Source organism: Anopheles coluzzii, chromosome 3 (genome assembly GCF_943734685.1).
Source record: "Anopheles coluzzii chromosome 3, AcolN3, whole genome shotgun sequence".
NCBI lineage: Eukaryota > Metazoa > Arthropoda > Insecta > Diptera > Culicidae > Anopheles > Anopheles coluzzii.
This window is the reverse complement of record NC_064671.1, coordinates 14,533,853-14,550,118: the sequence shown is the minus strand read 5'-3', so window position 1 is coordinate 14,550,118 and position 16,266 is coordinate 14,533,853. Positions and strand designations below refer to the sequence as shown.

At 48.2% G+C, this 16,266-nt stretch overlaps 2 protein-coding genes across 9 annotated transcripts in view; one reads left to right on the top strand and one right to left on the bottom strand.

Annotated features, from left to right (window-relative positions):
- LOC120954930 (uncharacterized protein DDB_G0283357-like) overlaps positions 1-7,485 on the bottom strand; it is a 44,529-nt gene extending 37,044 nt beyond the window's left edge. For 2 of the 8 annotated variants that reach the window (XM_040375278.2, XM_040375284.2), the window contains exons 1-2: positions 7,212-7,484; positions 2,881-4,686 (exon numbers count right to left, since the gene is read on the bottom strand). In XM_040375278.2, coding sequence (XP_040231212.2) covers positions 2,881-2,994 — 114 coding nt within the window. In that variant the 5' untranslated portion in view covers positions 2,995-4,686; positions 7,212-7,484. Of the gene's footprint in view, positions 1-2,880; positions 4,687-5,320; positions 5,542-7,211 lie in introns of those variants that run through there. The other 6 variants (XM_040375285.2, XM_040375287.2, XM_040375282.2 and 3 more) reach the window with 5 other exon arrangements.
- A 3,796-nt stretch (positions 7,486-11,281) lies between these two features.
- On the top strand, positions 11,282-16,220 carry LOC120957415 (transcription factor TFIIIB component B'' homolog). The gene is made up of 5 exons (XM_040379619.2): positions 11,282-12,000; positions 12,086-12,790; positions 12,867-13,018; positions 13,096-13,286; positions 13,363-16,220. Exons 1-5 carry the CDS (start codon positions 11,706-11,708, stop codon positions 15,815-15,817), a joined length of 3,798 nt encoding a protein of 1,265 aa, XP_040235553.2. The 5' UTR covers positions 11,282-11,705; the 3' UTR covers positions 15,818-16,220.
- The last annotated feature ends 46 nt before the right edge of the window (positions 16,221-16,266 follow it).

Below are 16,266 nucleotides of genomic sequence, written 5' to 3'. Positions count from 1 at the left end.
AAAATCATTTGCATGTGTGGAAAACAACACAAAACAAACAATTCTGAAATGTAATACGCTAAACACAATGTTGTCTTGTTTATTAATTTGTCATTTAGTATCTTTCTTAGACTTGCTGAGACACTTACTTGTATAATAAATCCTTAATTCATCTACAAACTTAGGTACAACAATATCCATGAGGAAATGAGAGACAGTAACACTGGTTTATACTAATGTTGAACTCAAAAAATCTTTGGTATTTGTTGAAGTTTTGTATCATTCGGTTTATAGGCGCATTATAGGAATGTGCAGATCTAGAGAACGTAGGTCTTAACTGCTCATGTGACCTGAGAGGTCGTTCAGGAACATAGAGATTCGGCTTTTCTAGCAGGTAGCAGGGCGAGTCTATGGTCCCGCTTATTAAGGCCGGGCTACATTGATCGTACTCGCAAGCGTAATTTTGATTTTCACTAGCGCATCTGGCGGCGGCTGACCGAAGCATTTTGCCAAACAATTTGGAGCCGCTCCAGAAAATACGTTAATTTTCCATGTTTTTTACTTAAATCGGAGGAGAAAAGTTTTGTAAAATGTAGATACACATGTCTTGCACGCATTGCATCCATTTTTGCAATGGAAAACGATGGAAAAACTACTAAATTTTGAGATCCGGCAGGTCCATTCCCTCGGTGAACAAAAAAAGCTTCCACCAGCCGCCGCCAGATGCGCTAGTGAAAATCAAAATTACGCTTGCGAGTACGATCAATGTAGCCCGGCCTTTAACTTCGCGAAAAAAGTAGCCTGTAAAGGCCGGGCTACATTGATCGTACTCTCTGGTGTAATTTTAATTTTCACTAGCGCACCTGGCGGCGGCTGACCGAAGCATTTTTCCAAACAATTTGGAGCCGCTTTAGAAAATATGTAATTTTTCCATGTTATTAACCTAATTTGGACAAGAAAAGTTTTGTAAAAGGTAGACGCACATGTCCTATAAGCATTGCATCCATTTTCATGGCAAAAAACGATAGAAAAACAACTTAAATTTGAGATCCGGCACGACCATTCCCTCGACGACCAAAAAAAGCTTCCACCAGCCGCCGCCAGATGCGCTAGTGAAAATCGAAATTACACTTGCGAGTACGATCAATGTAGCCCGGCCTTAATGCCTGGCATCTATGTTCTAAAGGCCGGGCTACATTGATCGTACTCCTGAGTGTATTTTTTTTGAACGCGTACGCCATCTAGCGGCGGCAGGTCGAAGCTAGAGGCTGGTATAATTTATCTGTCAAAAAGTGTTTTGGGTCCAGGAGGCTATAATTTTACCCAATGATGGAAAGATGTTGGAAGATGGGGAAAAATGTTGCCTAGCGCTTTGTATGAATGACGATTTATCCATCAACAACAATTAACGGCCTATTTTGTTGCAATTTATGGACGTTTATAAACATTTCATACGGCATACAAGTAGCCTGCTCGAAACTTGATGAGACACCAAGTATGAATAATTTTGACACATAAATTATACCGACATCTAGCTTGCGCTGGTCGCCGCCAGATGCGCTAGTGAAAATAAAAAATACACTTGTGAGTACGACCAATGTAGCCCGGCCTTAAAGGCCGGGCTACATTGATCGTACTCGCAAGCGTAATTTTGATTTTCACTAGCGCATCTGGCGGCGGCTGGTGGAAGCTTTTTTTGGTCATCGAGGGAATGGACCTGCCGGATCTCAAAATTAAGTAGTTTTTCCATCGTTTTTTGCCATGAAAATGGATGCAATTCGTGCAAGACATGTGCATCTACCTTTTACAAAACTTTTCTCCTCCGATTTAAGTAAAAAACATGGAAAATTAACGTATTTTCTGAAGCGGCTCCAAATTGTTTGGCAAAATGCTTCGGTCAGCCGCCGCCAGATGCGCTAGTGAAAATCAAAATTACGCGTGCGAGTACGATCAATGTAGCCCGGCCTTAAGGTTTGCAGACCAAGAAGCATGCGCCGTGATTAGTAATCTAATTGTTGGGATGAAGCCCATTGTAATCGGTATATTGCTATTCTGTTGTCAATGTTGTCTTGTCACATGCACCAGCAAAAAATGCTATACATACGAATCCAATAAGAATTAAAGAGATCACATATTCACGATCACGATAGCGCGATCTCGTGGTAAAGTCATCAACATGCACAATTTAACAACATGCCCGTCGTGGGTTCAAACTTCATATGGACCGTTTCCTCACAGCAAAGACTAACAGACTGCGTTAATCGTTAAGCCAAATATAAAAGAAAATCACGATTAATTTGTTAAATAGAATTTTATAACACTTTGCGTCTAGTGCTTATCCTATGGCAAATGAATTGAGGGTTTTTGTAGGTTTTCCCACAGCTAACTAATAAAATCATAATTAGCTGCGATAATTTAATGGGAAACAAAGGTTCCAAGCAAAAAAGCAACACGACACATTTAAATGGTGCCATTTGTTAGCCAATAGCAAGACCGGCAACGTAACAAGCAATTTGGAGTAATCCGTCTGCCCGATAAAAAGTCTCTCCTACCCCTGGTTCTTTCACCCGCCTTATCAGCCACCTGGCAAAGTTGTTCGCTTTATCCATTGACACGAACTCAACACTGAAACAATATCACTCTTTCAAAAATGGATCGACACTAACACAAACACACAAACACGCGTACTTTTTAAAGTCTTTTCCATAACCCCCCCGCCTATAGTGTACTTCAGTGTGGTGGTGAACGTTTGAAAAATCCTAAAAACGTACTCGACGGGCAAACAAAACCTCCGATTGAAAACATAAGTTTTGCAATAAATTTAATTAAAAAAAAGCATGGTCTTGTCCGTTGTAAAATAATCCCCCCCAATACAGTTCCGCCTTCACCCGATCCGCCTACCTTCGACGTCACGTCCAACACCTCCCGCATGATCCGCTCGAATTCGGCCGTCTCCTCCGCCTGCTTTTGATTGTGTAGCGCAATCTTTTCGCTAAACTTCCTCGGATTCGCCATCGTTGGTGCGATTTTCCCTTTTCGCTTTTCACACTATGAGTTGAGCCGGATTTTCCGCAACGCGTCACCACGGGCGTCTGGTGGCGGTTTTCCTCTCGCTGTTGCTGTTGTTGTACCTCCCACGCACTGCACGCTCACTCAAACACACACGCGTGTAGCAGACGCTATTCGGACACTTCCGCTCTTAAGGGGGTTAACTTCCCGCTCCCGCCAACAGATGTTATTGTTGCGCTTTACGCTTCTGCCGCAAAAACACGCACACGAACAAAGAAGCGTACACAGCGCTTTTCCTTTCACTGCACCTCGCTGTCTCGCACGCAACTGCCACTGTTTTCCACACCCCGTATTGCCGTGGGTGTGTGTGTGTCAGAAGTGTGCGCGCACCTCTATTGTTGCTACTACAGCATGGTTGCCTTCCGATCGACGCTTTTCCCGCTGCCCAGCCCAGACGGCAAAACAAACAATGAAAAAAGGCCTACTGCGACCGACCACCGTGGGCAGTTGCTGCGGTGGAAAACTTCCCTGAAACAAGATACGCTTTTGCTGTTGTTGTTGTTTTATTTTCGGCTAGCGATCCATCTTCATACACACGCATACACACACATACACACACCAAAGACGCACTTGAGGGGCAAATATGCTTCGGGGGCGCCACACACTTTTACGCTTCTCGTTTTGCAATACAAAAAATGCACTTCGTCGAGAAAATAGGCACTGGCTCTCGGGGACGGGAAAAAGAGAGCTTTTCACATGGGAGCGAGACAATTCTTCACCACCCTACACACTGCTTGCACACCCCTCATCACACACATACACCAGCTCGCCTTTGTAAGCCTTCGTTGTCGTTGGTGCGGTTTTCCCCCTTGGAGCTTTTATTCTACTTTATTTGCCTATGATTTTCCCCCAGCACGCCGGTTTTTCACACCGAGGGGGGGTTGTTTTAGATTGAACAATCGAAACCACACGCACTCAAACATACATACACACACCACACCACTCCTTACTGCTGCTCTGCTGGATGCTGCGTACTAGCTGCGGCAAAGGCGCGTGTTGCATTGAGCAGGAAAATTGCCTCCCTTGCTTTCCCAGCACTCCGTGTATGTGTGTGTGTGCAGAGTGGAGTTGTTCTGCTTGCCGCCTGTCTGCACACACCTCCCGACAACAGAACAACACACGAGGGTTATGGGAAGTGGGGGGTTGCAATGCAAAAGTTCACTTTTTCACTGGCGATGCTCTTTTGGAGCACAACACCGAAGAAGAAGAAGAAGAATACGTTGAAGCAAAGAAAAACACTCCTGCTGTTCGTTATTTCGGAGCACTAACAGCTGCCGCACACACTCTCTCTCTCTCTCTCTTTTTCTCTCTTTCTATCACACTATTTCTCTATCGTCGCGACGGCGTTCGCTGGTGTGAAATGGTGGCAAAAATTGAACCTTCTTTTTCTCAATTCAACCGTTTTGCTTTTTTCCTGTATTTGTTATTTTTCACTCGTATGCACTTTTCGAATCTGCGAATCTCTATAAAAAAACGACAAACACTCGTCGTATCGTATAACAATTTCACTTCCGTGCTTCAACCAAATTCGGACCAAATTCCTTGCGGGGACATTTTCACGCGCAGAGTTTGCCCTCGGAAGTGGAATGGAGAGCCTCCTGTGCCGGTGGCTGGTTGAGTATCACCGAGCTGGCAGAGCTGGAAGTAAAACAGGTAAGAAAAAAAGACATTTTCCACATTAGAAATTGCTGAATTTGCTGCCTTTTCTCTCTCCTTCCTTCACTAATTATGTTTAGAGCGGCCTATGGGCAATTCCCACACAACAGTGGACCAATATACATCCGAAATCTTCGCCTTCCAAGTCCTTCCTTCGCCTTGTTTATCTAATTTTATCACTACTAAACGTTGACGTTGGCCGTAGCAGGTTTGGGTGAGAGATTGGCCCGGGGGGAAGTGTGAGAAGCCTTAGAAATGCATAAGCGCGCAACAACACTATCGGTAAATATAACATTTTCCACCCTTCGTCCAACTCCCCGCCTTCCCTCTCCCCCCACTCAAACGCACTAAATTAGGGCGCTGTTTTGTGCCTCATTTTAGCATCTTTTGGTACGGATTTTAGAGCCGCAAATGGAGACGCAAAACTGTGCGCAAACCTCTGTTGGGGTCTAAAAGGGAACCAGAAAGACCCAGAGACGACGAAGAAGGCACCTTTAGCCAGTAGCAGTGGCGACTGTGTTTGGAAAGGAAAAGCATATCACACACACACACACGGTGGACACAACTCGATTGCACAACTCGCGCGTGGAACGCACACCACCCACCACCCACTCACCCACCGAGCAGCAAAAAGGCAACACGGGAACAGCAACAACAACAACAACAAAAAGCGCGACCACGATCTCGAACACTTTTATACAGACGCACACCTACACACACACACACGTGCACCGTCGTTGTACACACACACACACAAACGTTTGCGTCTCGAACAGCCGTTTTCCCATTCACGCTTCAAGCGTGCTGTGTGTTTTGCTTGCGCGAAGGTTGAACTACTACTTGCGCTCTTGCTACTGGCTACTGGCTGGCGCGATTGGGAGTAGTGCTGCCCTTTCCCTTGCGCGTGTACATCTCGCGCGCGCACCGTCATTAAAATCTTCTCGCGCGCCACAGTGTGTGTGTGTAAAGCCATACATGAATGGTTGGTTGGGGAAAGGGGGTGCTGCGGAAGGGTGTTTGTGTTGACCGGAGCAGCTGGTTGCGTTGTGTGGCGGGAGCGCCGTCACCAAAAGTGCGCTATCAGGGATAAAGGAAAGGACAGGGCAGGGATGGGTGGTGGCGAGAAGATAGCATAGAGAGCAAACAAACAAAAAATGCGAAACAAAATTAACAGTACACTCCGCCACCGAAATTCCAGTATAAATTTTCTAATACTTCCAACATCGCTCGCTCTCCGCCGTACAAATATGCGCGAAAAGCGCGCCTGTGTGTGTGTGTGTTTGTATCACAAAAGTGAGCGAGAGCACACAACTCCAAGAAAGAGAAACGCATCTAGAAGAGAGCGGAAAGGGATGGAAGGGTGGGCGATGGGGGTTGAAAAAACACACAACACCCTACTCCGATGGGTGGTGGTGGTGGTGGTGGGTTGAGGGGGAGGTATAGCTGCTGATAACACACACAGTACAGCCCCACCGTGCCGTGGGGTGGTAGGAGGAACGAAATCGAACAAATTATATTATTGCTGCGAAGTACAGCTTTGCTCGCCCCGCGCCACCCGAACAGAAAGTTGCTACACAATTCTTTTCATTATTTTCCACACATACACACACACACACACGTGCACACATCTTGCCAACATTCGGTACTCTTGCTCTTGCACAAACACACTCATTCTCTCTCACTCTCGCGCGCGGTTTCTGCTGGCCTGCTGTGCTCTAGGCCGGGGCTCGTCCGCTCACTCGCTCACGCGCGCACACAAACACACACACAGGCGCGCGCTCTCTCATTCGTTGCGCTCTCGCGGTGAGAAGTGGGAGGCTATTTTTCTACGCGTTTTCCTGTATCGGTATTTTTTTTCCTTTCATTTCTGGTCTGTGCGCCCCATTCCCGAACTTTTTCACCCGAGCTCTTGCTACACACACTCACACACACGCACATTTTGAGGTTTTCCACCGAAAGGCAGAATGAAGCAAAGGAGATGGGAAATTTGCTGCACTAAGAACCGTAAGGAGGCGCGTTGTTAAGGTGGTGTGTGAAGAAAAATTTCGGTACGATCAACCCTGCTACCCTTCCCAGCACACACACACACACTGTGCATTGTCTTTTTTTCTCGTTTTCACTGATCCAAGGGGGGCGCATGGCTGAAGAAATTAGAGCAACTAATACCAAATGAGTATTGGAGCAGGCGGAAGGGGGTGAGGATGGAGAAGACATACTTTTTTCTTGTTTTTTCACACCACCTCTGCACCATATTCTAATCCGTCTGTTCCCTAGCTGCACCGAATGGAAATGTTATGCACACACACACGCACACACACGGGCGCGGAGGTAAGAAAAAGAACTGGCTCGCTAGTGGTTTAATTCCTGCACCAGATTTTCCTTGCTTCGAAAACGCAGATCACACCAGCATACACACATACACACACACACACACACACACTCAGCACATTTGGAGACGTGCTTTTGCAACAACAGCAGCACCAGCACCAACCATATTACGGGCTTACCGTGAACACACACGTCGCTGTACCTTTGCTTTTCCACTGACTGGCGATGTACTTTCCCTTGCGATTTGAAGGAAATTGTCCCGTTTTTTCCGCAAGCCCTTGACTTGACTATTTACGTAGCTGTCGATTTTTTAACTGTTTAGGAAGCAGTTTGCCTGTTTTCAGAGCCGCAGTCGCAACATTGACAGGGGTGCGAAGAAATGCGAGAGCGAGAGAGACTTTTTTCTTCCTCCCCAAACACCACTATCGCAGCGCGCAGGCTGTCAGAGAGTGACAAAAAGGGAGCACGTCGGTGGAGCACACTGGGCGGCCGGTACGGACATGCCGGGAAAACGTACGCAAGGGAATCATCTACTTATCCCACGATGCGCGATAATGCGCTATAGCAAGCAGCAAAGCTGGTGGAGGGAAAATATATTTTGATTTTGATTTTGTTCCATGCATCGAATAGCTAGAGTGGGTGTGTGTGTGTTATTGAAAAAAAAACTTAAAGTGTTACTCTGTTTGGAGATGGTAGTGCAGTGCAAATTTTCTAATTAAACTTCGTTGACATGCTGGTGCTATTGACTTTCTGAAGGAGATTGTTGTGATTTGAACACATTTTTCAACTTTTTATTTTATTTTAATCAGCTTTCTTTTCCTGCCTGTTCGCTTTCCGATCTAGCACTGCGCACGCTACCTCTAGGTACCTTTGTCTCGATAACTTCCAAAGTGCCACAAATCCACTGAACGACCACTAAACGGGGTCTAAACGGCTCAAGCTCTCAACCTTAAGAGAATCTAACAAGACTTCGTTTAGCAGACGGTGAAGGACTGAAGCATTCTAAAATTAGCAAAAAGCTGGTGGCGCCATCTGTTTGTGGGATACCCAACCACCAGTGGAGCTTCCTCGTTTGGTGAGCTTTCTCATTCTCTCTGCATTGTTGTATAGTTTCGCATTGAAATTATGCATCGCTAGAACTAGGACGGCGATACGATTGTTTAAATACAGTGAACCCTCTCTTATTTGAGAGGCGATGGGACTGTCGAATAAGAGGGGTTTTCAAATTACAGAGGTTGAAAGTGAATGAAAGGTCCATACAAACAAGAAAGAGACAGAACATTTAGTATGCAGCCTTAACTGTTGCTATTGGAAACTGCGAACAGAATCGCCAATTTGAGCATACATCATTCAATAACCATGGCAATAACCATACACAAATAGAAGGGACACAGATTTCAGAGGTTTTCCAAATTAGAGGAACAAAAATGGACTGGAAATCAAGGGACTGTGCAAAATGTTCAAATAAGAGAGGTTTTTCAAATTGGAGAGGTGTCACATAAGAGAGGGTTCACTGTACTAAACTCCAATGAAAACCACCATCACTGAAGCAAGTGAGATTAGAGCAATGGTCGTTGGTGTTGATACCCACGTATCTGACCACACGACCATTCATATAGATTTTTGCTCGAAAAGTTAGTGTTGTATCGCTTACACTTTCACTCTTTATTTCTTACTTATCCGTACAATTACAATTACTATATCTTCGTAGTACCAGCAACGTCCGTACTCCGTCACGGTTCGTATGAGAGAGCCTCGAACTCTCATCTCCTTGCACCCACGTACCTACGATCGAGCCCCGAGTGGCACTCACCACTTCGTCCCCAGGGGTCGGCAACCTATATTATCGTATACAACATCTCCCCCACTAATACCGGCGGCTTGGCTCATTCCACCTTACATTGAACGACTCGCGTTTTGTTCCCTATTCATTGTTGATTTATACACACACATTCACGATATAACAATTAATATCTCCTGGGTGACCCGCACCATGAACTATTTCATCAAATTTATCTAATTACATCACTTTTTTTTTTGCTGTAAAAATTGTACAATTGGCTAACCGAAGCCTTCTCTACTTCTTCTTCTGTTTTTTTTCCGTATGGTAAATATTTTCCTTCATTGATGATATTATCGAATATCAGCAGCAGTATCCACCATCTTCCTCACAGGCTCGCCATTTAATATCACATTCACGTGACCTTTGCCTTTACCGTTTACCATATACACTGTTTCAATTATAATCATTATAATTATCCTCTTCATATTGCATCCTGGATTTCCTATAGCGCTCTGCAGAGTTGCAGAATCCTTCCTTGTGACCATATCTGCTACATTCGTTACATCGGTAACTTTTATAATGGCACTTTCGGGCATAATGCTCCTCACCACAAAGCCAACACTTCGGTGCTGCTCTATTAGAATATCCTTCCTGTCTTTCCTCATGGCTCTCCCTCCCTCGCTTTGGACTGGGTCTCTCAAACTTCCCGTCATTCACGACGTTTACCTCTTTGCTCTCACTCTCAATCATCTCAGTGTCTTTTTTCAGTGTTACCATCTTTTGGCACATCTCTACTAACTGCGTTAGCGTGGTTACTTCACTATCCTCTATCCTACTCAGCAACCGCAACCTGATATCAGCGTTTCTGTCGTCCTTTAACCCACACACAAACAGAAAACACTTCAACTGTTCCTCTGTAAGCCCTGCGAGCTCTGCTTCCACTACACTCTTATTAACACGGCAACCGAACGTCACGTAATCCTCCAGTCCACTTTTTTGTAACTGCAAACACTTAAATCGCTTGCTGACCTCTGACTCACGAGAGCCAAACAGCGATTTTAACGTACTTACAGTTTCCGTAAAATTGAAATCTTTCGGCTTACGCGGCAGTACACAGCTCGTGTACCGCTCATGTTCTGCTTGCCCCAGCTTCCTCAGCAGCAGCCGCACCTTCGCGTCATCCTCTAGCTTACTTGCATCCTTCTCGAACAGATCCTCATAACGCGAGAACCATCCGGCGAACGTCGTACTCTCCGGATCGAAGTGAAAATCTTTCACCTGGCCCGCCAGCACATCACTAAGCTGCTCTGACCCATTCACGGGCTGCTTAAGTTGCGCTGTCTGCCAAATCTCGCCTATCAGCTTTTCCTGCTGCTTCATGAAATTCTGTTGCTGCTCCAGCATCATCGTGTGCTGTTGGCGAAACAGCTCGTGAATCCAGCTGGGTCCAGATTCCGTTGGATCGACGCTTCCCGTGTCACCGCGATGGCGGCTGTGCGATGGCCGCTCCTCATCACCGTTGCTCGTCTGCTGGTTAGCTTCTCCGTTGCTATTCATAGCACGATCACTGCCTATTGCACGGGTGGTTTCTTATAATCCTCGTCGCCAGTTGTTGTATCGCTTACACTTTCACTCTTTATTTCTTACTTATCCGTACAATTACAATTACTATATCTTCGTAGTACCAGCAACGTCCGTACTCCGTCACGGTTCGTATGAGAGAGCCTCGAACTCTCATCTCCTTGCACCCACGTACCTACGATCGAGCCCCGAGTGGCACTCACCACTTCGTCCCCAGGGGTCGGCAACCTATATTATCGTATACAACAGTTAGAAGGCCATATAGGTTATGATTAGATGAAACTTGCCGAAACGCATTGTAAGAAAAGGACAGCAATATAATGATGAGTTGTAATACGCCATCTATATTCCGTTTAGGTTGAGAGCTTGAGTCGTTTAGAACCCGTTTAGTGGTCGTTTTGTGGATTTGTAGCACCTGGGATTATTCAAATCTCTCTTGCTTCAATTATACTGGTTCACATTGGAGTTTAGAATTTAAAAAAGAGTTTTAGTTCTAGCGATGCAAAGCGAGGAAAGCTTCACTGTGTGGCTGTCCCACCAATATATGGCACCACTAGTTTGTTTTTTAGGCCATTTTTAGAATGCATCAGTCGTATACCATCTGCTGAACGAAGTCTTTTTCGAACCGAAGATTCCTTATAGGTTGAAAGCTTGAGCCGTTTAGACCATGTCTTAGTAGTCGTTTAGTGGATTTGTAACACTGGGGTAGTGGTAAATACGGCCAGGGCATAATGATTAATACAATAATTAAATATCTGATCGTATTTAATTTCTAAATCAAATTAACGTGAAGGCGTCGCTGTCCTCTCACACCCATTCAAATTTTGTTACTTGGGAAACGTAAATCATCTTTGTGTGCGAGTTTTTTCACCGGGCACGCATATGTTGACTCGCGTCGATTGCCCCCCAAACGTCACGGACGAAAAACATGCTGTTCTGCGTAAGAAAAAAATCTTGCCCACAGATTACCGAATTTCTAAGCGCAACTGCTTGCAAAAACGTGTTCACTGCCGTGCGATTGTCCGTGTGAGCAGCATCCAAGCCCTGCGGTAGAAAACCAATGAGTGTTATAACGGTGGATCAGTTGGGAAAATCACGATGCAATGGAACTGCTGCCCCATTACGTACCGCTAAACGTGTAAAGTGTGATGATCGGCGTGAACCAACTCAGAGACCACCAATCAAGTGATAACACAGTAATTTTTGTTCGACCGTGCTGACAGGTGGGAGGAGGTGGGAAAATTGTACGGAACGGTGGTTCCGCACCTGCCCATGAGCCGCCCGAGTTAGCGGGCAGACACAGTGAACGATGGCTACCCGCCGACCACGCGTAAAAGTAGCGGCCAATCTTAGCATTCGCCGACCGGCCAAAACCACCACGACCAATGTGACCGGCGAAACGATCAAACAGGAAGCTCACGTAACACTTCCCGAGCCGGTGCAGGAGCCAGCAGTTGAATTACCCAGTGCTACAGTTGCCACTCCACCGGAGGAGGATGCGCCGGTACCGCCCGAACATCTGCGGGATGTGAAAGCAATTCCAGTGCCTAGTTCCGTACCCGAGGCACCGCCGGAAGAAACATTCCAAGAGTTTAAGCTTCCGAGTAGGTTTTATCTCTATATCGATTTTGTTTTAAATTATTTTCAATCTAAGTTAATACATTGAATTATTCCGTTTCTGTCTTCCAGAGCCTCCAGATGTCCCCAGCCCCCTCCCCGTACCGTGTCTGTCCGGGTACGACGCCCAACCCAGCAACAGCTTCATCGGCGGTGAAGAACCAATGTCCCCCCGGAAGCAGGACACGCGCCCCACTTTCACCCTCCCGCTGGCCCGCAAACGCATCCGCACCGAGTCGCTCACCTCGAACAAATCCCTCCCGGAGGGGGTGACGGTCAACAAGGTCACCCGGAAGCTGGCGACCAAGCAGGAAGAATCGCAACGTACCCTCGACAACAAGAAGGAGATCCGCAAGCGGCTCACCAACATCGAGAACGTGGACAAACAGAACCTAACCATGTTCGACATGATCTACTACAACCCGGTAAACAATCCGATGACACCGCCCGCCCTCAGCAAGCGTGGATCGCTCGAGAACATACCGAAGAGTGTGGACGGTCGGGAAGGGGGCAATGGTCGGGGGTCGCGCAGCCGGAGCGTTAGCAAATCACGCTCACCGACACCGGCCCCGTCCGGCTCGGTACCGGTGGTGGCGGCGGCTCCGAAGTCGACGGCACCGCCCGCACCGGTCACCCTGACGCCCCAGCTCAAACTCGGCCCGAACGGGGAGATGATACTCGACGAAGCTAGTCTAGTGGTGGAGAACGAGCGGGAGAGGGAGATGCGCGAAACGCTTGCCAACACGGATATCGTGTATCAGGATGAGTTTTCCGGCAGTAAGTTGATTGTTGGCGTGTTGCATTTTTTGGAAAATTGCTTATTAATTTCCTCCATTTCTCACCCACCGTCCAGATTCCGGCTACTACAGTCGCATCAGAAGGACGAAGGATTGGGGCGACGAGGAAACGATACGGTTCTACCGTTGCTTGCACACGATCGGAACCGATTTCTCCATGATGCTGACCCTGTTCCCACAGCGGTCCCGGCGTGATCTCAAACTTAAGGTAAGCCGACTGGGCTTGCTCCCCCTTCATATCACGCACAGCACTTACAGTTTGTGCCATTCGGTGCCCATTTGTAGTTTAAAAAGGAAGAGCGTATCAACCTCAATCTGGTGAACAAAGCGCTGCTCCATCCGAACGAGTTCAACGTGGACGAGCTGCGGCAACAGTTCGCCGAGGAGGACGAGCAGCTCGAACGGCAGCGGCAGGAGGAGCAGCAGCGCAAGATGGAAGCGCTTGAGCAGCAGCAAAAGGAAAAGCTGCGCAAAAAGTATGACTTGCACGTTAACTCTTCATTTTTTGCTTTGTTTCTTTAATTCCTAATCCCGCACGTTTGCACGTTTCAGCTTGATGATGCGAATGTCTGCCAGCAACAGCCCGCAAAGACGAATTAGCAAAGCGGAACGCGTAATGGCAGACGGTTCGGAGGTGCCGCCGGGAGACGAGACAAAGAAACCAAAGCGGAAAGCACCGTCGAAAAAACGATCTACCGTAAAGGCAGACGACTCGGGTCCGAATGCACCAACCACGTCCGCTGAGCATGAGAATGAGCAGCAGCAGCCTGAGCACGAGGGCAACAATACAGCCATCGTTGTGGAAGGCAGCTCGGAAATAAACCCAGCAACCACTGAGCCCAAGGAGGAAACGTCCAAAAAGCGCAAACGTGCTCCGGTGCCGAAGAAGCGTGCCGCTGCTAAGCAAACTGTTGTTGCCACGGTTACAACCGCCATGGTGGAGCATAAAGAAGAGCAGCCGTCTGCATACGTTGCAGAGGAAAATGGTTCGGCTTTAGCTGAACGTTCGGACCATGTGGTTCCTGTGGACACTGCAGCGTCCAATACTCCGGAAGCGGAATCGTTCCACGAATGGAAACATAGCCCAGTGTCGAAAAAGGAAACTATCGTGCAGCTAGATGCTGGTACGGTCGTTCCAATCGCCAGGGAAGAGAATGCTCAACAACAAACCAAATCCGTTCCCGAACGAAGCGTTTCGCCTGAATGTACCGCTAATACACCCATGGACACCGCACAACCCGCTGCTGGCAAACTGTCCCTAAACGCTGCACCAAAGAAACCACCATCACCCCAAATGCCAAACGAATCTGCTCCATCATCGCTGGACAATGACGCCGGGGAGGAGGATATGCAACAAGATACCATGGCGGACGGTTCCTCCGACGATGACGACGGCGATCGGCTGGTAATAGATGAACGAACAAATACTCCTGCCAGCTCTGCTGCGCCTGCTGATGGGAAGAAACATTCCCAGAAAAAGCTGAAACACTTGCCGAAGAAAAAGCGCTTCTTCGGTAAGCCACGCCCACAGCTGGTGGCTTCGAGGAAGAGGACGGATAAGCCACCGGTGGCAAAGCAAGAGTTGCTCGATCTGCCCGATGAGGAGCCGGTCGTTATAAAGAAGGACGCTACGGAGGACGTCGACCACGCGAACAATGTGCCACCGGACGGACCATCCAATGAGCCGAACGCGTCCGACCAACCGTACGTGCTGTATGAGCCGGCCGCAGTTGCTACCTACGAGAGCAGTGCCAACCTGGAGCTGCCGATCGTGAAGTACCAGTGTATGGAGGATCTAACCGAGGAGGAGGACGGTTACCGACCATCGGATGACGTGATGGGCGCAGGCGGCTACCGTGACGAGCTTGGTAGGGGCGTTGATGGTACGGGCAACGAATCTGCTGCTTCCACTTCAGCCTCCTCGGTCGCTGCCGGACAGCCGGAGCAGGAGGAGGACGTGGGCATTACTGTGATAACGCTGCAAAACCTGGACGACCAAACGCAAACGACCTGCCTGCGTACGGATGTCGCGCCATCGGTGCAGCCTACGCTGATCAACGAGCTAACGCCGGTCGAGATCAAGTACGACGAGTACGAGCCGGAAGGCCAGCTGGTGCTGGGGCTGGACAATGACGACAGCATCGTGAAGAACGAGCTGCTGCAGCACGGAGCGCAGAGCGGGCGAAACGAATTGCGTAGCAACGCTGCCTCGGTGAATGTGCAGGTAATCGATTGGCCCCCGGTCGCAGGCGGTACGGCCATACCGTACGTCGTGTCGTACGGGAAGCTGGACTCGTACGGCTGCTCCAGCGATACCGTCATCATACCGGACGAAATCATACCGCCCCAGGCGATGATGGGCCAGCGCGAGCAGCACGTGGTACAGTATGCGCCCCTCGCACAAACCATCGTAGCACCACCGCCGGTCGAGCAGGCGGCTGGCCCGACCGCTGCTACTACCTCCCTCTACGCGCCGGATGCCGGGGTACAGCCCGGGCAGGGCAATGCGCAAACGGCACTACCACCGTCTGTACAGTGCACTGCAGCGATTACTCCCAAGCACGAGCATGCTAATCAACCACGCAACAGTGCGCTTCATACGACCGAGTTGGGTGATAGTAGTGGTGGTGGTGATGGTGGTGACTTTGCGACAAACACGGCAATACAATTGCCTGCACTCGAGATTGCCGGCGAGGCAGAGCAACCGTGCAAACGCGATCCGGTCGATAGCGATCCAGCAGTCGCAGATGCAGAGAACGAAGTGGAAGAAGAGGAAGAAGAAGAAGAGGAGGAAGGGGAAGGTGATGGTGGCTTTTCGCTCGAGGACATCGACATCAACTCGCTCGTGCTGGTGGAGAGTCAGGATAGTGGCGATCCGAACAAAACGTTCTACGAAATTTACGTCTCCAATCCGGACACCGGGCAGTTGAGCGAAAAGCCGCTCGATGTGCCGGCGGACGTGATCGAAAGCATACGGCAAATACTGGAAGGTGGTGGGGAACGGTAACGCCCCCCCCCCTCCCCTCTCTCCCATGGTGCCGCTCCCATGTACATTAGCATGTAGGTAAAAGTGTTGTTTCCATGCTCCCTTCCCTCGCCCTACTCTACTCGGAGTTGGTGACCAACCCACCCCGTTCCGATGGGGTTCGGTGGTCGAACGGTGTGTTACGCCCGGATATAGGATATGTGTAGAGTAAGCCCTTATTTAAAAGCGATATAAAGTGTAGTTTTTGTTTCTGCTAGTTCGCACGCTCGCACGTACCGGTACTGTGAGCGCTATATGAGGAGAGGAGATAGGAGAAAAAACTGTTTGGCTTTATTTTATAATGTTGTTTTTCTGCGACACAGTTCATCGGTAAATAAAATGAGTTTGAATTTGTTTTTGGTCGTTTAAGAATTAGAAAACAAAATGGCTTTTTTAAAATGATTAATAATTGTTAACAGCTCGATCCGATC

Coding starts and splice junctions, on each gene's coding strand:
- LOC120957415 (XM_040379619.2), top strand. CDS start 11,706: ATGGCTACCCGCCGACCACGCGTAAAAGTAGCGGCCAATCTTAGCATT. Junction 12,001..12,085: donor CCAAGAGTTTAAGCTTCCGA/GTAGGTTTTATC, acceptor TCTGTCTTCCAG/AGCCTCCAGATGTCCCCAGC. Junction 13,019..13,095: donor GGCGTGATCTCAAACTTAAG/GTAAGCCGACTG, acceptor GCCCATTTGTAG/TTTAAAAAGGAAGAGCGTAT.